This window comes from Dreissena polymorpha, chromosome 13 (genome assembly GCF_020536995.1).
Source record: "Dreissena polymorpha isolate Duluth1 chromosome 13, UMN_Dpol_1.0, whole genome shotgun sequence".
NCBI lineage: Eukaryota > Metazoa > Mollusca > Bivalvia > Myida > Dreissenidae > Dreissena > Dreissena polymorpha.
The window spans coordinates 8,574,383-8,599,660 of record NC_068367.1 but is presented as its reverse complement, the minus strand read 5'-3'; the positions used below and the strand labels follow the sequence as shown (position 1 = coordinate 8,599,660).

Below are 25,278 nucleotides of genomic sequence, written 5' to 3'. Positions count from 1 at the left end.
TGACGTCATATTAAAATCATAAAATATTATCAAACAGACCATCCGTATTTCCACATGTGTATTCGTCATTCTATAAAAACAATTTCAAGAACATCGAACATATTGTAAAATCGATGAATAATACTGTTTCCGAAAACGAAACTCCAAACAATGCATGTATTTTGCACATGAAATACAATGTGCGTATATATTCCCCTCCCCCCTCCAAAAAAACAAAATAATGAAAAACCAGTTAACTAGCAAATATGTAATTAATATATAATTTGATTAAAATATTGCTTTTCAACATGCTACCGTAGTGTTTTAGTTTGCTAATCAATGACTAAAATATTTCAAGATGGCGGCATATGAACTGTTCCCTTGCCAAGTTGTTAGATTTTGGGAAAGAAGCGAAGATTTTCCGATAGTTTCGGTTCATGTCTGTGCCATCCGGTAACCAATCATAAATAAATTACTGCCGAATTAGCTAGCCCGGATTAACTGCGAGTACCCGGATTGTGCAGTTCGTTATCAATATACTTTGTCGGCTATGTTATTTGCACCCCAATATTGACTGTCGTTTAAACGTTGACTGTTTTGGTAAACGTTTTTGAGCAAAACACGAAACGTGACCATTTAAACGTTTTAACGTGATACCATTAGGTAAGAATGGAATGGAGTTTTCATTGCTACTATTATATATTGAAAAGGTTCAGCTGGTCAACTTTTGGTTTGAAAAATGTTTCTAAATGAATTAAATATTTCACAATGTTCAAAAACAGCACAAAAAATGACTTCTGCTTCAGAATTATGCCATGGTAGAGATGAGTTTGTCAGAACTACAACCATGGTCAATTTAATATACAGATAAAATTTCGAAATTTGGGTTCATGCATAAACCTTGTTTTGATATGTTTTGATGGATATTACTTTTGAATGTCTGCCAAGTTGAATTGGTTCAAATGGCATGAAGTTATTTTATATATTTTATCATACCACCGCATTGATATCTGCCTGATATAACGCTGCCTGCTTAATTTTTTTATATCGTGGTCAACAGGAAGTTCTTATATTAGTCATGTGTGGAGGATGGACATATTTTTAGGAATCAACTATAAAATGATAATTTTTAGTAAAATCAAATCAGATTCAACAAAACAAACAATTTGATACCAAGATGTAATATATTTTAAACACAAAATGCAACACAAACTGCAAAAATATTTTTTTTTACAAATATTCAAGGCGCGTGCTCATGACGTCATTATTAACATGGAAAACGACAAAAGTCATATTCTTTCCCACTAAAACTGCAGCTTTTAAGCGATTTTTTAATTATATCAGGCTCGGCACGAATAAAATAACCGCTCAGAAAGCCTCTCTGTTATGTGATTCTAAGCCTTGCCTGATATATTACAAAAATGTCAGTCAGTAACCTGTTATTCTCTATATATATAATATTGGACTGTTCACAGTTTCAAACAAGTTTTTTCTCAAGTGGCTCAGGATGCACTAAAAATAAGTGTGTAAATTAACTGACAGCCTTAATATGACGAAAATATTCATAAAACAGCGAAAAATCCACAAAAATAAACACAATTTTTGTTCTCTGGATTCCTGAGCAACATGCAGACTTTCAAACAATTTTTTTTCTCCTAGGTGGCTCTGGATTCCTGAGCAACATGCAGACTTTCCTGTGGATTCCTGTCCAGCAGTTCACAACTAGAAGGATTCAAGTGAAACTGTTTGGACACCTGCACAAGTATGAAGATATTTATTTTCTGTTTTTTTTACATGTTAAAAGAACACTTACCAAGTAAAGCTCTGTCCCATTACATTTGAAATCCATGCAGGAAAGTATTGAAAATGTTTTGCTGAAATCTTTCTAATATAAGGAATAGACCAAAAGTGACTATTTGTTCAAATACAAAATTACTGATAGAGATCATAAGTTTAATACATGAGCCTTTAAAAGAACTATTATAATAGTCATGTTTGCTTTCAATAAAAATCTTGTGGTTGTTAATTGTTTATCAATTTTTAATCAGAAAAAATGTCTTTGTATGTATTTACCAATTTATTTTACATGTACAACTAAAGAGAACATATATCTTAACACTAAGTACTTGCTCTACTTACCAAACAGAGTGGAGAATGTTTCAAAAACCTAAGACTTGATGCAATCATCTTAAAAAATAGATTTACATAAAAGTAGATAAGAAGGACAACGTTCTTACTCTAAGATAGCTTTATTATGCTTAGAATTGTGCCTTTAATTCATTTATGGTATTCATCCAGCACTCCTTATTCAAAACAATTAATTGTGAAATTTGCAACAAGAGAATCATGTTTTAGATTGAATAGTAATTGTCTGAGAACAGTTTGGTGAATACAGGCAGATAATTTTTCCCACAGAATTTGAGAAAGACCCATAGAAATGCAGAGAACAGGGGATATATAGACCTATGAAATAGAAATTCTCAACGGACCATTCCGTAAAACTATTTTATAGGCGTAATAGCTCTATTTCAAATACAATGATCAGTGTCATGAGAAAATGAGTATTCCGATAGCCTGGTAGGTAGCTACCCTGTCCGCCATAAAGTCCCCAGTAGCTACCCTGTCCGCTATAAAGTCACCAGTAGCTACCCTGTCCGCTATAAAGTCACCAGTAGCTACCCTGTCCGCTATAAAGTCACCAATAGCTACCCTATCAGCTATAAAGTCACCAGTAGCTACCCTGTCCGCTATAAAGTCACCAGTAGCTACCCTGTCCGCTATAAAGTCACCAGTAGCTACCCTGTCCGCTATAAAGTCACCAAGCTACCCTGTCGGCTATAAAGTCACCAGTAGCTACCCTGTCAGCTATAAAGTCACCAGTAGCTACCCTGTCAGCTATAAAGTCACCAGTAGCTACCCTGTCCGCTATAAAGTCACCAGTAGCTACCCTGTCCGCTATAAAGTCACCAGTAGCTACCGTGTCCTCTATAAAGTCACCAGTAGCTACCCTGTCCGCTATAAAATCACCAGTAGCTACCCTGTCCGCTATAAAGTCACCAGTAGCTACCCTGTCCGCTATAAAAGTCACCAATAGCTACCCTATCAGCTATAAAGTCACCAGTAGCTACCCTGTCCGCTATAAAGTCACCAGTAGCTACCCTGTCCGCTATAAAGTCACCAGTAGCTACCCTGTCCGCTATAAAGTCACCAAGCTACCCTGTCGGCTATAAAGTCACCAGTAGCTACCCTGTCAGCTATAAAGTCACCAGTAGCTACCCTGTCAGCTATAAAGTCACCAGTAGCTACCTTGTCCGCTATAAAGTCACCAGTAGCTACCCTGTCCGCTATAAAGTCACCAGTAGCTACCGTGTCCTCTATAAAGTCACCAGTAGCTACCCTGTCCGCTATAAAGTCACCAGTAGCTACCCTGTCCTCTATAAAGTCACCAGTAGCTACCCTGTCCACTATAAAGTCACCAGTAGCTACCCTGTCTGCTCTTAAGTCACCAGTAGCTACCCTGTCGACTATAAAGTCACCAGTAGCTACCCTGTCGGTTATAAAGTCACCAGTAGCTACCCTGTCCACTATAAAGTCACCAGTAGCTACCCTGTCTGCTATAAAGTCACCAGTAGCTACCCTGTCGGTTATAAAGTCACCAGAAGCTACCCTGTCCGCTACAAAGTCACCAGTAGCTACCCTGTCCACTATAAAGTCACCAGTAGCTACCCTGTCTGCTCAAAAGTCACCAGTACATGTAGCTACCCTTTCCGCTATAAAGTCACCAGTAGCTTCCTTGTCCGCTATAAAGCCACCAGTAGCTACCCTGTCTGCTTTAAAGTCACAAGTAGCTACCCTGTCCGCTCTAAAGTCACCAGATGCTACCCTGTCCGCTATAAAGTCACCAATAGCTACCCTGTCCACTATAAAGTCACCAGTAGCTACCCTGTCTGCTCTAAAGTCAACAGTACATGTAGCTACCCTTTCCGCTATAAAGTCACCAGTAGCTTCCCTGTCCGCCATAAAGCCACCAGTAGCTACCCTGTCTGCTTTAAAGTCACCAGTAGCTACCCTGTCCGCTCTAAAGTCACCACATGCTACCCTGTCTGCTCTAAAGTCACCAGTAGCTACCCTGTCTGCTCTAAAGTCACCAGTAGCTACCCTGTCTTCTCTAAAGTCACCAGTAGCTACCCTGTCCGCTATAAAATCACCAGTAGCTACCCTGTCTGCTCTTAAATCACCAGTAGCTACCTTGTCCGCTATAAAGTCACCAGTAGCTACCCTGTCCGCTATAAAGTCACCAGTAGCTACCCTGTCAGCTATAAAGTCACCAGTTGCTACCCTGTCTGCTCTTAAGTCACCAGTAGCTATGCTGTCTGCTATAAAGTCACCAGTAGCGAAACTGTCTGCTATAAAGTCACCAGTAGCTACCCTGTCTGCTCTAACATCACCAGTAGCTACCCTGTCCGCTATAAAGTCACCAGTAGCTACCCTGTCCGCTATAAAGTCACCATTAGCTACCCTGTCTGCTCTAATGTCACCTGTAGCTACCCTGTCCGCTATAAAGTCACCAGTAGCTACCCTGTCTGCTATTAAGTCACCAGTAGCTACCCTGTCGGCCATAAAGTCACCAGTAGCTACCCTGTCCACTATAAAGTCACAAGTAGCTACCCTGTCCCCTATAAAGTCACCAGTAGCTACCCTGTCAGCTATAAAGTCACCAGTAGCTACCTTGTCCGCTATAAAGTCACCAGTAGCTACCCTGTCCGCTATAAAGTCACCAGTAGCTACCGTGTCCTCTATAAAGTCACCAGTAGCTACCCTGTCCGCTATAAAGTCACCAGTAGCTACCCTGTCCTCTATAAAGTCACCAGTAGCTACCCTGTCCACTATAAAGTCACCAGTAGCTACCCTGTCTGCTCTTAAGTCACCAGTAGCTACCCTGTCGACTATAAAGTCACCAGTAGCTACCCTGTCGGTTATAAAGTCACCAGTAGCTACCCTGTCCACTATAAAGTCACCAGTAGCTACCCTGTCTGCTATAAAGTCACCAGTAGCTACCCTGTCGGTTATAAAGTCACCAGAAGCTACCCTGTCCGCTACAAAGTCACCAGTAGCTACCCTGTCCACTATAAAGTCACCAGTAGCTACCCTGTCTGCTCAAAAGTCACCAGTACATGTAGCTACCCTTTCCGCTATAAAGTCACCAGTAGCTTCCTTGTCCGCTATAAAGCCACCAGTAGCTACCCTGTCTGCTTTAAAGTCACAAGTAGCTACCCTGTCCGCTCTAAAGTCACCAGATGCTACCCTGTCCGCTATAAAGTCACCAATAGCTACCCTGTCCACTATAAAGTCACCAGTAGCTACCCTGTCTGCTCTAAAGTCAACAGTACATGTAGCTACCCTTTCCGCTATAAAGTCACCAGTAGCTTCCCTGTCCGCCATAAAGCCACCAGTAGCTACCCTGTCTGCTTTAAAGTCACCAGTAGCTACCCTGTCCGCTCTAAAGTCACCACATGCTACCCTGTCTGCTCTAAAGTCACCAGTAGCTACCCTGTCTGCTCTAAAGTCACCAGTAGCTACCCTGTCTTCTCTAAAGTCACCAGTAGCTACCCTGTCCGCTATAAAATCACCAGTAGCTACCCTGTCTGCTCTTAAATCACCAGTAGCTACCTTGTCCGCTATAAAGTCACCAGTAGCTACCCTGTCCGCTATAAAGTCACCAGTAGCTACCCTGTCAGCTATAAAGTCACCAGTTGCTACCCTGTCTGCTCTTAAGTCACCAGTAGCTATGCTGTCTGCTATAAAGTCACCAGTAGCGAAACTGTCTGCTATAAAGTCACCAGTAGCTACCCTGTCTGCTCTAACATCACCAGTAGCTACCCTGTCCGCTATAAAGTCACCAGTAGCTACCCTGTCCGCTATAAAGTCACCATTAGCTACCCTGTCTGCTCTAATGTCACCTGTAGCTACCCTGTCCGCTATAAAGTCACCAGTAGCTACCCTGTCTGCTATTAAGTCACCAGTAGCTACCCTGTCGGCCATAAAGTCACCAGTAGCTACCCTGTCCACTATAAAGTCACAAGTAGCTACCCTGTCCCCTATAAAGTCACCAGTAGCTACCCTGTCTTCTATAAAGTCACCAGTAGCTACCCTGTCCGCTATACAGTCACCAGTAGCTACCCTGTCAGCTATAAAGTCACCAGTAGCTACCCTGTCCGCTCTTAAGTCACCAGTTGCTACCCTGTCCGCTATAAAGTCACCAATAGCTACCCTGTCTGCTCTAAAGTCACCAGTAGCTACCCTGTCTTCTCTAAAGTCACCAGTAGCTACCCTGTCAGCTCTAAAGTTACCAGTAGCTACCCTGTCCGCTATAAAGTCACCAGTAGCTGCCCTGTCCGCTATAAAGTCACAAGTAGCTACCCTGTCTGCTATAAAGTCACCAGTAGCTACACTGTTCGCTATAAAGTCACCAGTAGCTACCCTGTCTGCTCTAACATCACCAGTAGCTACCCTGTCTGCTATAAAGTCACCAGTAGCTACCCTGTCCGCTATAAAGTCACCATTAGCTACCCTGTCTGCTCTAATGTCACCTGTAGCTACCCTGTCCGCTTTAAAGTCACCTGTAGCTACCCTGTCTGCTCTTAAGTCACCAGTAGCTACCCTGTCGGCCATAAAATCACCAGTAGCTACCCTGTCCACTATAAAGTCACAAGTAGCTACCCTGTCCCCTATAAAGTCACCAGTAGCTACCCTGTCTGCTATAAAGTCACCAGTAGCTACCCTGTCCGCTATAAAGTCACCAGTAGCTACCCTGTCAGCTATAAAGTCACCAGTAGCTACCCTGTCCGCTCTTAAGTCACCAGTTGCTACCCTGTCCGCTATAAAGTCACCAATTGCTACCCTGTCTGCTCTAAAGTCACCAGTAGCTACCCTGTCTTCTCTAAAGTCACGAGTAGCTACCCTGTCAGCTCTAAAGTCACCAGTAGCTACCCTGTCCGCTATAAAGTCACCAGTAGCTGCCCTGTCCGCTATAAAGTCACAAGTAGCTACCCTGTCCGCTATAAAGTCACCAGTAGCTACACTGTTCGCTATAAAGTCACCAGTAGCTACCCTGTCCGCTATAAAGTCACCAGTAGCTACCCTGTCCGCTATTAAGTCACCAGTAGCTACCCTGTCTGCTTTAAAGTCACAAGTAGCTACCCTGTCCGCTCTAAAGTCACCAGATGCTACCCTGTCCGCTATAAAGTCACCAATAGCTACCCTGTCCACTATAAAGTCACCAGTAGCTACCCTGTCTGCTCTAAAGTCACCAGTAGCTACCCTGTCTGCTCTTAAGTCACCAGTAGCTACCCTGTTGGCTATAAAGTCACCAGTAGCTACCCTGTGGGCTATAAAGTCACCAGAAGCTACCCTGTCCACTTTAAAGTCACCAGTAGCTACCCTGTCCACTATAAAGTCACCAGTAACTACCCTATCAGCTCTATCACCAGTACATGTAGCTACCTTATCCGCTTTTAAGTCAACAGTAGCTTCCCTGTCTGCTATAAAGCCACCAGTAGCTACCATGTCTGCTCTAATGTCACCAGTAGTTACCCTGTCCGCCATAAAGTCACTAGTAGCTACCCTGTCCGCTATAAAGTCACCAGTAGCTATCCTGTCCGCTATAAAGTCACCAGTAGCTACCCTGTCCTCTATAAAGTCACCAGTAGCTACCCTGTCTGATCTAAAGTCACCAGTAGCTACCCTGTCCGCTCTAAAGTCACGCAAGGTTTGGTTGTCTCATGAGCAGACATCATGACTTCTCATCAGAGTATAGGCATGCAGGAACATATCTGGAGCATCGACATATTGATATGTCTTAAGGCCCATTTTGACTTGTCATGTCTCCAATAGTTTCACTCTCAACAGTTGTTTTGTGTTTCAGCCTTTCTCTGGGCTGGCACCTGAAAAGGAAGACTGGAGAAGTTCTCAGGGTAGTGGACCGTGGAACCAACAGTTTGAATAACTTGCTCAAGTAAAAACATCAGTGCCTGCCTCTCACATATTGAAGTGAATCAGCTTCCAGTACCCAACATTGTTATCCCCTACTGGTGAAAACGGAGGGGACTTATGGTTTGCACTCCGTCTGTCAGTCAGTCAGTCTGTCTGTCACACTTTTCTGGATCCTGCGATAACTTAAAAAGTTCTTCATATTTTTTCATGAAACTTGAAACATGGATAGATGGCAATATGGAGATAATGCATGTAATTTCATTTTGTTCCTACGTCAAGATTTCTGGTTGCTATGGCAACAAATATAAAAATAATAATAAAAATAAATATTCTGACAATTGTTGAGTTTCACCAGTAGGGGACAATATTGCTTGGCAATCTCTTGTTGTATATGAGAAGCTAATTTGATTGTCCCCTATAGTTTGCACTGTCTGTCAGTCTGTCACACTTTTCAGGATCCTGCAATAACTTAAAAAGTTCTTCATATTTTTTTATGAAACTTGAAATATGGACAGATGGCAATATAGAGATTATGCACGTCATTACATTTTGTTCCTATGTCAGGAATTCTGGTTGCTATGGCAACAAATAGACTAGAAACATTGCTAATAATGGTGGATCCTGCGATAACTTTAAAAGTTCTTCAAATTTGTTCATGAAACTTCAAACATGGATAGATGGCAATATGGAGATTATGCACGTCATTTCGTTTTGTTCCTACGTCAAGACTTTTGGTTGCTATGGGGACTTATATTGCTCGGCAATAGTCTTGTTGATTATGTTTAATAATGGGAAGTTGAAGCTCCATTGTCAGAAGAGAAATTCTTGTTACTTACCACTTGTCTATTTTTTGAGAAAATGGACTTAATGCCAATACAAGACATACAGCACAACACTGAACATAAAGGAGAATCAAACTGGGCTGATTACTTGAAACTGCTTGCAAAGCATGAAGTTTTTAAACCTGTCCTCTGGGCCCCTTACGTCAGATTAAGTCCCGTACTAAGTTAACTAGGATGTGTACAAGAGTAATATAATTTCAGACTTTTTTCGGTTTAAATAACAGTAATACTTTTGTTTGGGCCAGTGCATTCAAAATGTTAATTTCCAGTCTCAACAGATACTGTCAATGGTCCAAAATTCATTAACCTTCTTTGAATGTGACCCTTTTGTTTTCATCATTCCTGAAGCAAGATTTAGACCATTCAAACTTAACCTGTGTATGAAACGTTTCATTTAATTAATTGAATCGGAATTAATTAAAAATGACTGAGGTTACGAAATGTAAATGATCAACGATATTTGACCCGCGTCATGCTTAAATGTGTCATATGCCATATACAGTACACGTTTTCGCAGACAATCCTGAACCAATGGAGTCTGGTCAGGAGTGACGCCGTCGGCTACAAAATCACACAAGGTTCTGTGATCTCAGTAGTGGACAGGGAAGCTTTTACCAGACTGTGAAAATGGGCTTGTCAGGAGCTTCACTGGTTGCATATGGCATTAGACCCTTTTTTGCATGATGCGGATCTCTTAGTTTCACACTCAACTATTTTCTTGTCTTGTTTTTTCAGCTATGTGGTGTTCCAGATCATGCCAACTATAGTTGACATAATAATTGCAGTGATCTACTTTGTCACTGTCTTCAACTACATATTTGGGCTGGTCGTGTTCGTAGCTATGGCCGCATACCTTGGTAAGTCAGCTGCATTTCTCATACAATCTCTCTTCTCCAACAGCCAGGGCTAAAATCCACATAACCACATAGGAAACTCTTAACCTTGATCATATTAAAGTGAGAATTTGATGTGCAATATATCTTAAGGGAAATCAAGTTTTGTATTCAGTAAGATTTGAAGCATATTTTGATACTTCAGCAGAATAAAAAAAACGTTAAATTTTTTTAGCTCACCTGTCACAAAGTGACATGATGAGCTTATGTGACCGTGTGATGTCCAGCGTGTGTGCGTGCGTCCGTCGACAATTTGTTTTTGTAGACAGTAGAGGTCACAGTTTTCATCCAATCTTTATGAAATTTGGTCAGAATGTTCATCTTGATGAAATCTGGGTTGGGATTGTATTTGGGTCATCTTGGGTCAAAAACTAGGTCACTAGGTAAAAAACAAGGTCACATAATTGGTCAAATAATAGAAAAATCTTGTGTAGACAATAGAGGTCAAGGTTTTCATCCAATCTTTATGAAATTTGGTCAGAATGTTTATCTTGATGAAATCTGGGTTGGGATTGCATTTGGGTCATCTTGGGTCAAAAACTAGGTCACTAGGTAAAAAACAAGGTCGCATAATTGGTCAAATAATAGACAAATCTTGTGTAGACAATAGAGGTCAAGGTTTTCATTCAATCTTTATGAAATTTGGTCAGAATGTTTATCTTGATGAAATCTGGGTTGGGATTGCATTTGGGTCATCTTGGGTCAAAAATTAGGTCACTAGGTAAAAAACAAGGTCACATAATAGAAAAACCTTGTGTAGACATTAGAGGTCACAGTTTTCATCCAATCCTTATGAAATTTGGTCAGAATGATTATCTTGATGAAATCTAGGTTGGGATAGTAGGGTCATCTGGGGTCGAAAACTAGGTCACTAGGTCAAAAACTAGGTCAAACAATAAAAAAACCGTGTGTAGACAGTAGAGGTCACAGTTTTCATCCAATCTTTAAGAAATTTGGTCAGATTGTTACTCTTTATAAAATCTGGGTTGGGATTGTATTTGGGTCATCTGGGGTCAAAAACTAGGTCACTAGGTCAAAAACTAGGTCAAACAATAGAAAAACCTTGTGTAGACAATAGAGGTCGCAGTTTTCATCCAATCTTTATGGAATTTGGTCAGAATATTTATCATGATGAAATCTGGGTTGGGAATGTATTTGGGTCATCTGGGATCAAAAACTAGGTCACTAGGTCAAATAATCGATAAATCATCAATAATTTGTTTGTGTAGACAGTAGAGGTCACAGTTTTTATCCAATTTTTATGAAATTTGGTCAGAATGTTTATCTTGATGAAATCTGGGTTTGGATTGTATTTGGGTCATCTGGGGTCAAAAACTAGGTCACTAGGTAATATAATAGAAAAACCTTGTGTAGACAATAGAGGTCACAGTTTTCATCCAATCTTTATAAAATTTGATCAGAATGTTTATCTTGATGAAATCCGGGTTGGAATTGTATTTGGGTCACCTGGGGTCAAACACTAGGTTACTTGGTCAAATAATAGAAAAACCTTGTGTAGACAATAGAGGTCACAGTTTTCATCTAATCTTTATGAAATTTGGTCAGAATGTTTATCTTAATGAAATCTGGATTGGGATTGTATTTGGTTAGTCAGGTGAGTGATTCAGGGCCATCATGGCCCTCTTGTATTATTTACTGGCTACATACTCACAAAGAAAACGAAAGTAGGTGTTTTTAAATACTTTAAGTTTTTATATGGCATGTAAAAAAAATATTTTTGGGGCAAGGTATTATGATGTATCCTTTGTAGCTGTTACCATATTCATCACGGAATGGAGGACCAAGTACCGACGTGATATGAATACTTTGGACAATGAAACAAATGCAAAGGCTGTGGACTCACTCCTGAACTTTGAAACAGTATGTACATTTTTCTGGCTATAAGTGTGATCAGAAATTGTTACAAAGAAAATGAATATACACATTTCAGAAAAATGCACATGTGATTACACATTTAAATGAATTAAAAAAATGAAAAAAATAATAAAAATAATGTATGTTTGAAATTATTGTATATATTTCTTACAAGCATATTCATGTTTCGAAATGCAAAAAAAGTAAAGTTTTTTTTTAATCAACAGTAATATTTGAGGTTTTGTGAAATATATAATTTAAAAATAAATAATAATGTCTAGTAAAATACTGAAATCATAAGAATATTGTACTTTACCCTTGAAGTTGATAGTTATTTGTAATGATTTCCTGATATTGTTGTTGCCTTTAGGTAAAATATTATGGAGCTTCAGAGTTTGAGATTGACCGATACAACAAAGCAATTATAAACTACCAGGTAAATACTATGTGGGAAATAGCAGTTGTACATTATAACATGTAGTATATTGCATGGTACACTTGTTGCATAATACACCTGTTATGATACGGGTATAAGGCCTAAAAAAATGTAACTTTCCTGTTGCTCAACCTTTTTTACTGTTTACCCAAGTCTATACTATCATTTGCAATGAAGTATTGTTTGCAGTAAATCTCAACTTATTATTTATTGGTAGTTTCTCATATCAGCGTTTGATCTGTGCAGTAATGACCACATTTTAAACTTGCAAAAACGAGTTACAATTTTACTAAAGTTAACACTTTATATTTTAAGTTAAAAATCTTTATTTGAGTTGCTTGTCAGCATCACAAAGAACATTTGTAGATTGAACATGTTTTTGCTAAAACAATCCGACTATTGCAAAAGACAACTGCTGTATGGTCATAGCAAAATCATATTGTTCTATTGTCCTTAGCACAAAGTGAAGTTGAAATTAACTTCAAATCTTCATTAAACAGATAAATGTAGAGGATATTTGTTGATTTCTGTGTTTGATTGAATTTTATTTTATAAGTGGTTATATAAAAATTATTTAAGCTGTTGCTTTTACAAACTTATGCATCTTAACCTCTCAATTAGCAAGTTAAAATGCTCAGCATAAAAACATCCAATCGTAATATATCTGCACTATACAGATTATATTTTTTTTGTTTCTAAATAATTGCAGTAGTAATTCCCTATGCCATTGACCTTATTTTCTCATGGTCGTACTATATAAAGTGGGAAATAAGTTTCATGCACTTTATTAACAAAAAATCTTGTTACTTGATGATTCTAAATGTTTTCCCGCTTGCCGCTGAACAGAAAGCAGAGTGGAAGTCAACAGCATCTCTCAACCTCCTCAACTCGGCACAGAACATCGTGATAACTTCAGGTGTGCTTGCTGGTTCGCTGCTGTGTGCTTGGGCAGTGGTTCATAGCCTTAACGGGTTACACCTCACTGTGGGTGATTACGTGCTGTTTGGAACGTACATAATACAGCTGTATGGACCACTTAACTGGCTTGGCACATATTATAGGTAAGGGTGAGTTAACCCTTTCCTCAAAAGCAGCAAAGTGAAAATGGCTTTTGCAACCAGCATAAAACCAGAACAGCCTGCAAGTAACTCGCAGTCTGTTCTGGTTTTATGCTGTTTGCTGCTCATCAGTATTTAAGGATTGGAAATGTAGCCTTTAAAACTTGAATGGAGTAAGAAAGGTCTGTATTTAAATTATACTTTCATAGGGACTAAAAATGTATGAAAATATGTATCTAAGTGGTAAAGGGTTCAAAATTGCTGGTTACATCATACGTCCTAAATTCTATTAGATTATTATGCCCTAGCAAAACAAGTTTGAGTCTCAGGTAATTTAAAGACATCTGGTCTGATGGTTTGTCTGTATGAAATGTTGCAAGTTTATTGAGCAAACTAGTTATGATCTTTTTAGCAAATAAATGACCTCAGTCAACACAGGCTTATCAGCGACAACAATCTCCGCTTTTATGACATTTTCTCTTTGAAGAAAGTATTTTCTTAGCAAAAATCCAGTTAAGGTGTTAAGTGTTGTCCCTGATTAGCCTTTGCATTAAACCCCCTTTTCACAGAGGTTGCTGAAATTGAAATGTCATCATCTCATCCCCAGTAATCCTCACATTGCAATGTTTGTGACAAAACTCTTGTTAGAATTATTTTATATTTCTACTGAAGTGAAGTCAACTTGACGATTCTTAAATTGAATTTCTGTAAACAAAACTTAAAAAAAATACATATACAAGTTAAGGCTTACAAAAACAAATACATGCACATGAAAACCATGGATGGCATCCAATACTTACATTTTCTTCCGATTTAATCTTTGCACAATTGCATTATAAGTGTTAATTGCTTTGTTTGTTATGCCCTTGGATCGAATGATCTGTGGTATATTGTTTTTGGCCTTTCTGTCTGTCTGTCATTATATGTGTGTGTCTGTCCCAAAACTTTAAGGGTGGTCATAACTTTTGCAAAATTGAAGAAAGCAACTTGATATTTGTCATGCATGTGTATCTCATTGAGCTGCACATTTTGAGTGGTGAAAGATCAAGGTCATCCTTCAAGGTCATTTTTTTTCTAAAATAACTGCTGTGCGGCTTCAAAACGCAGTAGGGGGCATTGTGTTTTGCAAACACAGCTCTCGTTTATGAGTAAGGAAATACTTATTTTTTATGTATTAACTTACCGCATTTTCAAAGTACCATATATATTTATGCTCCCCCTTCGAAGAAGAGGGGGTATATTGTTTTGCACATGTCGGTCCGTCCGTCCTTCCTTCCACGAGATGGTTTTCCGGATAATTTCTCAAGAACACTTACGCCTAGGATCATGAAACTTCATAGGTACATTGATCATGACTGGCTGATAACCCCTATTGATTTTGAGGTCACTAGGTCAAAGGTCAAGGTCACAGTGACTCGTTCTTGGATGCAGTTTAGGACCACATTTGCAGATTATATTATGTACTGGTGTTGTGGTGTCTCCGTTCCCAACAGATGGTTTCTGGATGATAACTCAAGAACGCTTACGCCTAGGTTCATGAAACTTCTTAGGTACATTGATCATGACTGGCAGATGACCCCTATTGATTTTCAGGTCACTAGGTCAATTTCAAGGTCACAATGATTCGAAATAGTAAAATGGTTTCCGGATGATAACTCAACAATTCTTACGCCTATGGTCATGAAACTTCATAGGTACATGAACCCAATTGATTTTCAGGTCACTAGGTCAAAAGTCAAGGTTACAGTGACTTGAAACAGTAAAATGGTTTCCGGATGATAACTCAAGAATGCTTATGCCTAGGATCATGAAACTTCATAGGGACATTTATCATGACTGGCAGATGACCCCTATTGATTTTCAGGTCACTAGGTCAAAGGTCAAGGTCACAGTGACTCGAAAGAGTAAAATGGTTTTCAGATGATAACTCAAGAATGCTTATGCCTAGGATCATGAAACTTCATAGGTATATTGATCATGACTGGCAGATGACCCCTATTGATTTTCAGGCCAAAGGTCAAGGTAACAGTGACAAAAAAACGTAATCACACAATAGCTGCCACTACAGCTGACAGCCCATATGGGGGGCATGCATGTTTTGCAAACAGCCCTTGTTTTGTTTTGTTTTGCGTAAACAAGTTGTAATTTCTAATTAATGGATTAAAATAAAAACTTAACAACTGTTTTACCCACCTTAATTGCAATTGATAATAGAAAATAAGCCATTTCAGCAGTTTTTGAGCTCTTCTTGATCCCTTTGTACAACAGTTTGTAATCTTGATTTTTCCAAAGTTAATATTTTTTTTAAGCATACAGGGGGCTTATTAGGTATAAGTTGATCTTGTCACATTAGTGACAAATACTTCTCTGGCACATATTTATCAAGTTTGAATAATCCTGAAATAGAATTTCTATGTTGAAAAAGGGGCATAACGTTTTCAATATGTTGATTTTAATATGGTACAAATTGCATATACACAACTTTGTAGCCTAAGGAAGGATGCATGCAAGCATTATTGTTTGACAATGAACACTGTACAACTGAAAAAGAGACATGGTGTCCATGATGAATCTATTATACTTAATTCTCTCGTTCACATCATGGGGTGGGGTCTAATATATACATGTATCAGCATTTTAAGCACATTTTAAAGATGTATTTCTGTAATCGTCATCGATGTTTTCCAGGATGATCCAGCAAGCATTTGTAGACATGGAAAACATGTTTGAATTACTGGAAACTGGCATGGATGTAAGTGAAATTAAAGCATTTATGTTTCTGAGTACATTCTATGCTCACGGCATTTTACATTCAGATCTGCCTTTATGTTTCAACTAGGCAGGACCTATTGACATGTAGAAAGCCTTGACATTGAGCTGAACCTAAGCCTTGACATTGAGCTGAACCTAAGCCTTGACATTGAGCTGAACCTAAGCCTTGACATTGAGCTGAACCTAAGCCTTGACATTGAGCTGAACCTAAGCTTTGACATTGAGCTGAACCTAAGCCTTGACATTGAGCTGAACCTAAGCCTTGACATTGAGCTGAACCTAAGCCTTGACATTGAGCTGAACCTAAGCCTTGACATTGAGCTGAACCTATGTAAAACTGAAACTTGCTCAGTAAAATTAACATTTTCAAAGACAAAATTCTCTTCATGTGCAATAAATCTAATGAAAAATGCTGTAACAGTATATTAAGTGTTGTTCATATTTATCAATTTAAATTCATCCCATTTCATTTTTTTGTGACAGTATTTTTGCATAGTTGTACATATATATCTGTGTCAAGTTTATATTTGCAAGCTATACTTTCAGAATGTGCTTTTATTTGCTTGTTTTAACTTGCTTGTTCTTACTTGCTCATTAACTGGGTTGTTTTGATTGTCATGTGTTGACTTTCTTGTTTAAATTTTCTCATTTTAACCTGCAGTTTTAAGTATTTGTTTTAACTTGTTGTTTTACTTAACTTGGGATAAACTTGCTTGTGTTCACGTGCATTTAAAACCTGCTTGTTTTACTTTGTTTATTTTTACTTGCTGCAGGGCTCAACATTAGCATTGTCCTATTGCCCCTGGCAAGTAAAAGTTGGGTCGGGGCAAGTTATTTTATAATCTAGTTGTCTGCCCGAGCAAGTGCAAAAAATAACAAAGAGCTTTTAATTTATACTTTATACTCTAAGACTTTAATTGCTGTAATTATTTTGTTAAACGTTCAAAAATAAAAAAGGTTCTGTCATTTCGATCTTTATTAAAAAATATGAGGTTTACAGTTAATGTGATATTTCATGTTTGGGCAAGTGGCTTTACCTTCAGGGCAAGTAGATTAATTTAGTACTTACCCCGCAGGGTAAGTTAGTTTTTATGCTCCCTCGAAAAATTTTGGGAGATCATATAGGCGCCGCTCCGTCCGTGCGTCCGTGTGTACGTCCGTGCACAATTTTTGTCTGGGCTATTTCTCAGCAACTAAAGACTGGAATTCAATGAAACTTATTGGGAAGCTCCACTACCAAGAGGAGATGTGCATGTTATCAGTGGGTTCTGGTCGGATGATTTTTCACAGAGTTATGGCCCTTTGAAATTTTCCATTAACTGTACATATAGTGCAATTCTTGTCCGGGCTATTTCTCAGCAATAAATGACCAGCATTCAATCAAACTTTATGGGAAGCTTCACTACCAAGATAAGATGTGCATATTATCAACAGGTTCTGGTCGGATGATTTTTCACAGAGTTATGGCCCTTTGAAATTTTCCATTGTACATATAGTGCAATTCTTGTCCGAGCTATTTCTCAGCAACTTATTACGGGAATTCAATGAAGCTTTATGGGAAGCTTCACTACCAAGAGAAGATGTGCATATTATCAGCCGGTTATGGTCGGATGATTTTTCACAGAGTTATGGCCCTTTTAAATTTTCTATAAACTGTACATATAGTGCAATTCTTGTCCGGGCTATTTCTCCCCAACTACTGACTGGAATACAATGAAGCTTTATGGGAAGCTTAACTACCAAGAGAAGATGCGCATGTTATTAGTGGGTTCTGGTTAGATGATTTATTTAGAGAGTAATAGCCCTTTAAAATTTTTGAGTTGCTAAATCATCCATCGTATTATTTTGTCCAAAGTTATGCCCCTCAAGACGTTTCCTTTTATCTGAATATATAGTGCAATATTGTGACAAAAAACACTTTGGGGAGCATCACCCATCTCCGACAGTTTCTTGTTAGGTTAATGTTGAGCCCTGATTGCTTGTTTTAACTTGCTTGTTTTCACTTGATTGTTTTCACTTGCTTATTTCAACATGTTTGCAGGTAAAGGATGATCCAGATGCTCGGGATATGCAGATCCAAGGCGGCTGCATTGAGTTCAAGGACGTGCAGTTCAAATATGAGCCTACGTAAGTGGTTTGGTTAATATGGGCCAGTCCCTGAATACTCACTATAAACAATGGTTCCTGCAGTTGGTTTTCTCAGTTTTTATTGCTCCATAGGCACTGCATTTAGCATTCTCATCTCTATTTTTCCTACGTCATTAAAAGTATAAAGGTGCATTTGTATACATTTGTACATTATACATGTATATATGCTTTTCAAGCATGTGCATAGTAAAATGTTTAATGTTTCATGCTAAAGTTAACATAAATGTCAGAAAATTAAACATGCAATTCTCAAGAATTTTAAAAAGCAACATGAAAAACAGAGGATTCCAAGGTTGCAGAGCTTGATTTCAACTTTTTATGCCACTTGCAATTGTTTGCATGGATTTTATCCTGCAAAAATTAGTTTTTATTTGCTATCTTATTAAGGAATAGCAAATTCTTCTAAATTGCCTCCAAAGCATATTTTTACCATAAAATATGTACTTAGATGGCAATATGGGTAATATTCATGTAATTTCAGTTTGAATTTTTAAATAAAAACTGTGGTTGCTATGGTTACAGAAATAAAGGACACTTTAGTTGTGATTATGTGACAACTTAAAAATGTCTTAGCCTAGGTCGATTAAATTCAGTATGTTAATCGAGGACCATAGGTGTATATAATGCACTTTTTTCAACAGATTATCTGCATATTGACATAACTACTTGTAGTAACAAGCACACTAATTTGCACACACAAGCAAAACATGTCTCCCTGTTGATGGTCAAATTCACAAGTTACCATGCCATGTAAAATAAGAGAAGTCAATGTATACATATTTCAACCTTTACCTTATCTTTATTATTTTTACTGACACGCATGTGTTTGTGACAGTGGCATTCTTGTTTATCTTAAATCTCTGCTATTTACAGGAAACCAATCCTGAAGGGTATTTCTTTTCGAGTACCAGCGGGCCAGACGTTTGCCTTGGTAAGAACTTGCATTAACTTTAAATACTATCTTTGACTTAATATTGTGAAAACTTCGTAACTTAAAAACTTATAACTTTAACTATACACATAACAAATAAATGTTAAAAGTGCCTAGGCATTTACAGATTTTGCTTTAAATATATCAATCAGTATTGATGTAGCTAGATAAAATCAAAGGTCAGAACAGAGTTCATACATGGGTCGGTTAAATAATTTGGTATAATGTGGTAAAGGGCTGGACTACAAATCAGAGGATTGCAAGTTAACTTTCTGGCTCAGGCAAATGACCGGCGGTACAATTACTTTATGGCCATTCTCCAGCAACCTCTAATCAAGTGCACAAATAATGTCATTACCAAAGACCACATAAGTTATCTGGTTGGGGAAGGATTCAAACCAGCATTCTTTGAATTAATTGTCCTGCACTCAAGCAGTAGAGATAGCTGCCTCAGTTTCTGTGCATGATTTTATTTATCAATAAATCTTTTTCGCATTTACTTTTAAGGTCGGTCATTCAGGAAGTGGAAAAAGCACCATTATTCGGCTGTTGTTCCGATTCTATGACATTGAATCTGGGGCAATCCTCATCGATGGTCAGGACATATCAAAGGTATGCTGCCTTGGAAGAAGTTCACAACAATGTGGCATTGATAGCCTCATTTTTCCTTGCCACTTAATCATTAAGTTCATTACTTGATGGTATTTATTGAAATGTATTGTCTTTTGACATAAGCAATAAAGGAAAAAAGGGCTTGATAAAATTAATATTTTAATATATATATAAATCATGAAGTATTTACTTTGACTTATTTACGTATGTTTGATTTTGCATAAATAGCTGAATAGAGTAACCCTGGGTTATATCGGACACACTGGGTTTATCGGACAACCCCAACAAGTCGAATATTTACATACAAAATGACCTCGCATTTGAGCTTTGTTTACATTCGATAAATATGTTTTCATAGTATTATGTAACCAATCATCTGATTGGGTGATGGAATAAATCGGCGATTTTGATTGGAAGATGCGAGTTCGTTGGAGAGACATCCCCTCTTCACCTAGGCGAAAATCCGAGAGTCAGGGAACATTTAAAACGGTCATTTTACAAGTAACGGTACGTTGTGAAATGAGTGAATACGGTTGTGAGAAAACAAATATTTTAACTGATATATTTATCCTCTGAAAAACATAATAAAACTATTACAAACAGTACATGTATTGTAAAAAAATAAGAAAACTTAAACTGTTCGATAATGCCCAGGTAGTAAATGCTTCGTAAAATGCTATCGGGATTTATTGGACACCAAACTATGGCAAGACCTATAGAACCTAGGTGTGTTTCCTATACTTTTATAAGATGAACTCATTAACCATTATGGCTTCGTTGCAAAATAGAGACATTGGAAGAAACGGACCATTAACTAAACTACAAATAAATAACAATGTATATCTTGTATACATTGAACATGATTTAAAGTAGATTTGAACATTCCATGCTGTTGCATGAAAGCTACTATACCAAGAAAGCAAAAGCATTCCGCTTCGAATAGTGAGTCATTGAGATAATGCTGTATTTTTATGTCCCCCACCCACTATTGTGGGGGACATATTGTTTTTGCCCTGTCTGTTGGTCTGTACATTGGTCTGTTTGCTCCAACTTTAACATTTGCAAAAACTTTTTCAATATTCAAGATAGCAACTTGATATTTGGCATGCATGTGTATCTCATGGAGCTGCACATTTTGAGTGGTGAAAGGTCAAGGTCATCCTTCAAGGTCAGAGGTCAAATATATGTGGCCAAAATCGCTCATTTTATGAATACTTTTGCAATATTGAAGATAGCAACTTGATATTTGGCATGCATGTGTATCTCATGGAGCCGCACATTTTGAGTGGTGAAAGGTCAAGGTCATCCTTCAAGGTCAGAGATCAAATTTATGTGGCCAAAATCGCTCATTTTATGAATACTTTGGCAATATTGAAGATAGCAACTTGGTATTTGGCATGCATGTGTATTTCTTAGAGCCGCACATTTTGAGTGGTGAAAGATCAAGGTCATCCTTCAAGATCAGAGGTCAAGTATATGTGGCCAAAATGGCTCATTTTATGAATACTTTGGCAATATTGTAGATACCAACTTGATATTTGGCATGCATGTGTATCTCATGCAGCTGCACATTTTGAGTGGTAAAAGGTCAAGGTCAAGTTTATCCTTCAAGGTCAAAGGTAAAAAAAAGAAGAAAAAAAAAGACATGCATGTTTATCTCATGGAGCTGCACATTTTGAGTGGTGAAAGGTCAAGGTCATTCTTCAAGGTCAAAGATAAAAAAAGCTGCATGTGTATCTCATGGAGCTGCACATTTTAAGTTGTGAAAGGTCAAGGTCAAGGTCATCCTTTAAGGTCATCGTTCAAGGTCAAAGGTCAAATATATTGGGGACATAGTGTTTCAAAAACACATCTTGTACCTGGAGGTGTCCAATATAACCCAGGGTTACTCTAAATGAAAATCTTTTCAATCCTACTGGTGAGAATGTAAGGTTAGTTTCCATGTGTACTTTCTGAGCTGTATGAGCTTTTGGAGACCAGTCAGATGTATGGCCAGAAACTCTTTTTTTATTTTGCCATATATTCTATATTGTTGGGGTTCAAAATATGTACATTCAATTCCTTAATGCAATTTCAAGACAATGCAATAAAGTTATATAATCTAACCTTCATAGTTATGTTTAATCTGGTTTGATCTTTCAAAAGTAATTTCTTTCCACAACTTGAAATAGTCATTTTTGATTACATGGAAATGCAGTGTAACAACACAAAACATTGCTTTATGCCTATATTCAATTTTTTTAGCATGCAAAATGTTGTACATTATTTTCAAATATAAATTCTCATTCTAAACAAAGTTCGACAACAATGGCTTTTAAACTTACCGAAAGTATAATGACAGGATTTACCTCCGCCCTTCAAGGGATTAAGTCATCAGATATGCACATGCAGTTTAGTCATTATTAATGTGTCCCAGTCTGTTAAATTTTGTAATACAACTTTTTAATTGGCTTGTTAGCTCACTTTTTGTATTTATGTACTGTAATTTTATTTTATTTTATTGTTCAATAGGTATAGATTGTTTTTTTTTAAATGATTCTTGTATTACTTCATTCTAATATTGACTAGCCTGGACAAAGTTGTTATTATAAAGAACGTACATGAGGTCGTCAAATAAACCCCACCTGTCATGTAAGGCACAATTTTAAATTACACACAGATTTTCCTTCAACAAAATTATTAAGTGGTAGGTTAAAAATAAAAACCATAAGCTTTTTTTCCTTTGTAATGAAATAGACATATGAAAGACAACATTTTGATGCACGGATTCATTAACATTGATCTGTTGAGTTATTTGTGTGTAAACTCTTCAAAATATATCGCCATATCATAGACATCTCTTATAAATAGCCTTGGCAAAAAGATGATTTATGTTAATATTTTGTCAGCTTGCTTCTTTTTATGAGGTAAATAATATACACAATTATGAAATCAATTATTAAAGCTTTACAATGTCTTGTGATGGTGCACAAAAAACGTTTATATTAACTCTTTGCATGCTTGGAAATTTGTCGTCTGCTAAAATGTTGTCTGCTGATTTTCTAAAATAAGCATTTTATTCTAATTTTTTCAAAGAATACTATCAGAATAGCAAATAGTTAGGATCCTGATGAGACGCCACAGCAACATTTGGATCCAAACTGTTTGCAAAGGCCTTCAAAATTCAATTCCAGCACTGAAAGAGTTAAGCTCGGGTTTTGCATATTGCTTTGCACTTTCACAATGTATTGCACAGCTTATATGCCCATATTTGTATATACATCTGACATATCAAGCAGGTTAGCGGCAGCCGTTCAACGCTTGTATTTTCCAGGTTAAACAGGAGTCCCTGAGGAGATGTATAGGCGTGGTACCACAAGACACAGTGCTGTTCAACAATGACATCATGTACAACATTCGCTATGGGCGTGTAACCGCGGGCGACAGTGAGGTCAAGGATGCTGCTGCGGCCGCCGATATCCATAGCAGAATTCTGACTTTCCCAAACCGTAAGAGAATATTGATATTACAGTTGCAATCATTCCTTTGAAGCATGGATGAAATTATTCTTCATGGTCTTATTCTATTAAACATGCCCATTTTAACTATAGTTTTTTTTTGTCCCCGGTTTTAAGAGAAAGGAAAATGGATTTGTCCTTGTTTTATTGTGTCTGATTTTTTGTGACATGCATAAATGAAAAGGTATTGATGTTAGAGTGATGAAATGTAACAAGTTTAATAATTAACAGGTGATCTTGCACACTTTTCTTTTTCGGCTATGTCATATGTATGCATGTGCAGTTTATTTTCACCCACATAAAATTGCATGTCTGCTCTACTTGTCAATCCATACGAGGCTAACCAAAATTGACATGTTCACTTTAAAAGAAAATTATGCTTCCTTAAAAGCTTTCATACTCGCAAGAATATAATCTATGTAGACTATCAACATACGCTCATTTTCCTTACCTCATTTTGACCTTACCACTTACTGTCTTTTGCACTTACACTAGTGCAGAATTTAATTGGTAACCTTAATGGACAGGTTTTGTTAAAAAAAAATTATGCACCCTACAAAGCTTTTCTCTTGCATGAATGATGTCTTTAAACCCTATTAGCACATACACATCACCTGACCTGAGTTTGATATTGAAATTGGTCTGCTTTTGAATATATTTAGAAGGTCCAAATTCTTGGATGACAGTGTTTTATCTAACATCAATACTGCTTTTTTCTTAAAAGCTTTGATACTTGAAGTGCTGTATCTATGAACACTCCTAATACATACACATCACCTGACCTTATTTTGACCAAGACATGGACTAACTTTTGGACATGGGTAATTCAAAGTCTAAATTTAATGTTAACACACATTTAAGTCAATATTGCATTTGTAATAAGCTTTGATACATGTACTCCCAGACACTCAGCACACTCACTTAAGCTGGGCTCATTTTAACCTGTACATTTGCATATTTGTGGACTAATACTTATTAAAATGGGAAAATAATATATTCTTACAAAGCTTCCACAGGCGTCTTCATTGTACATTGAGCGGATAATCTTTAGATTATTATTATAGTAAATATTGGACCCCAATGAGAGGGTGTTAGTTAATGTATTCAAATTGTAAACAATTTTTGGCTTTGCAACTCTAAAAAATATAAATTTCTCTGATCAGTTGTAAATTAAAATTCATCATTTACAAAAAGAATCTGCTAATAAATACCTCTATAGCTTCATCATAAAATTGCCACTTACTTTTTCAGAATATGAGACAGTTGTTGGTGAGAGGGGTCTGAAACTGAGTGGGGGTGAGAAACAGCGTGTGGCCATCGCTAGGACCTTACTCAAGTCTCCAGCCATTGTGCTCTTAGATGAGGTAGGCAAGGATTTATTGGTCTATATTTTCCTTACCTGAGATCAACATGCCCATGGTTTGCTATTAGAATACCAAGAAGTCTGTTGTCCATCTGTCCGTCAGAGCGTTTGTCATCCATTCAACCTTGTCTATTAAGGACATCTTCTCTTTAGCCGTATGACAAAGCCAATAGGTTAAATATTCGACTTGTAACACTGGACAGTGGTTCTCTACATAGTTTTAAGCCAATAGAACTTGTTTGTATGCTCCCCCCAAAAATTTTGGGGGGAGCATATAGTCGCCGCTTCGTCCATCCGTCCGTCCCTGTCCGTCCGTGAACAATTTTTGTCCGGGCTATTTCTCAGCAACTAATGACCGCAATTCAATGAAACTTTATGGGAAGCTTCACTACCAAGAGGAGATGTGCATTTTATCAGCGGGTTCTGGTCGGATGATTTTTCACAGAGTAATGGCCCTTTGAAATGTTCGGTTTACTGTACATATAGTGCAATTCTTGTCCGGGCTATTTCTTAGCAACTAATGACCCCAATTCAATGAAACTTCATGGGAAGCTTCACTACCAAGAGGAGATGTGCATATTATCAGCGGGTTCTGGTCGGATGATTTTTCGCAGAGTTATGGCCCTTTGAAATTTTCCATTAACTGTACATATAGTGCAATTCTTGTCCGGGCTATTTCTTAGCAACTAATGACCGCAATTGAATGAAACTTTATTGGAAACTTCACTACCAAGAGGAGATGTGCATTATTATCAGCTAGTTCTGGTCGATGATTTTTCACAGAGTAATGGCCCTTTGAAATTTTCCATTAATTGTACATATAGCGCAATTCTTGTCCGGGCCATTTCTCAGCAACTAATGACCGCAATTCAATGAAACT

At 37.7% G+C, this 25,278-nt stretch overlaps 2 protein-coding genes across 3 annotated transcripts in view; both read left to right on the top strand.

The window, feature by feature from the left end:
* The window catches only part of LOC127855142 (uncharacterized), a 368,604-nt gene that overhangs the window by 105,681 nt on the left and 237,645 nt on the right, over positions 1–25,278 (top strand). The gene's annotated exons all lie outside the window — the stretch shown is intronic.
* LOC127855133 (ATP-binding cassette sub-family B member 6-like) overlaps positions 1–25,278 on the top strand; it is a 36,405-nt gene that overhangs the window by 6,329 nt on the left and 4,798 nt on the right. For both annotated transcript variants that reach the window (XM_052390523.1, XM_052390522.1), the window contains exons 6-17: positions 1,639–1,741; positions 7,904–7,993; positions 9,549–9,670; positions 11,478–11,587; positions 11,952–12,017; positions 12,864–13,078; positions 15,764–15,827; positions 17,889–17,974; positions 18,869–18,926; positions 19,434–19,538; positions 22,852–23,026; positions 24,287–24,399. In XM_052390523.1, the coding sequence (XP_052246483.1) occupies positions 1,639–1,741; positions 7,904–7,993; positions 9,549–9,670; positions 11,478–11,587; positions 11,952–12,017; positions 12,864–13,078; positions 15,764–15,827; positions 17,889–17,974; positions 18,869–18,926; positions 19,434–19,538; positions 22,852–23,026; positions 24,287–24,399 (1,307 nt within the window). The remainder of the gene's footprint in view (positions 1–1,638; positions 1,742–7,903; positions 7,994–9,548; positions 9,671–11,477; positions 11,588–11,951; positions 12,018–12,863; positions 13,079–15,763; positions 15,828–17,888; positions 17,975–18,868; positions 18,927–19,433; positions 19,539–22,851; positions 23,027–24,286; positions 24,400–25,278) is intronic.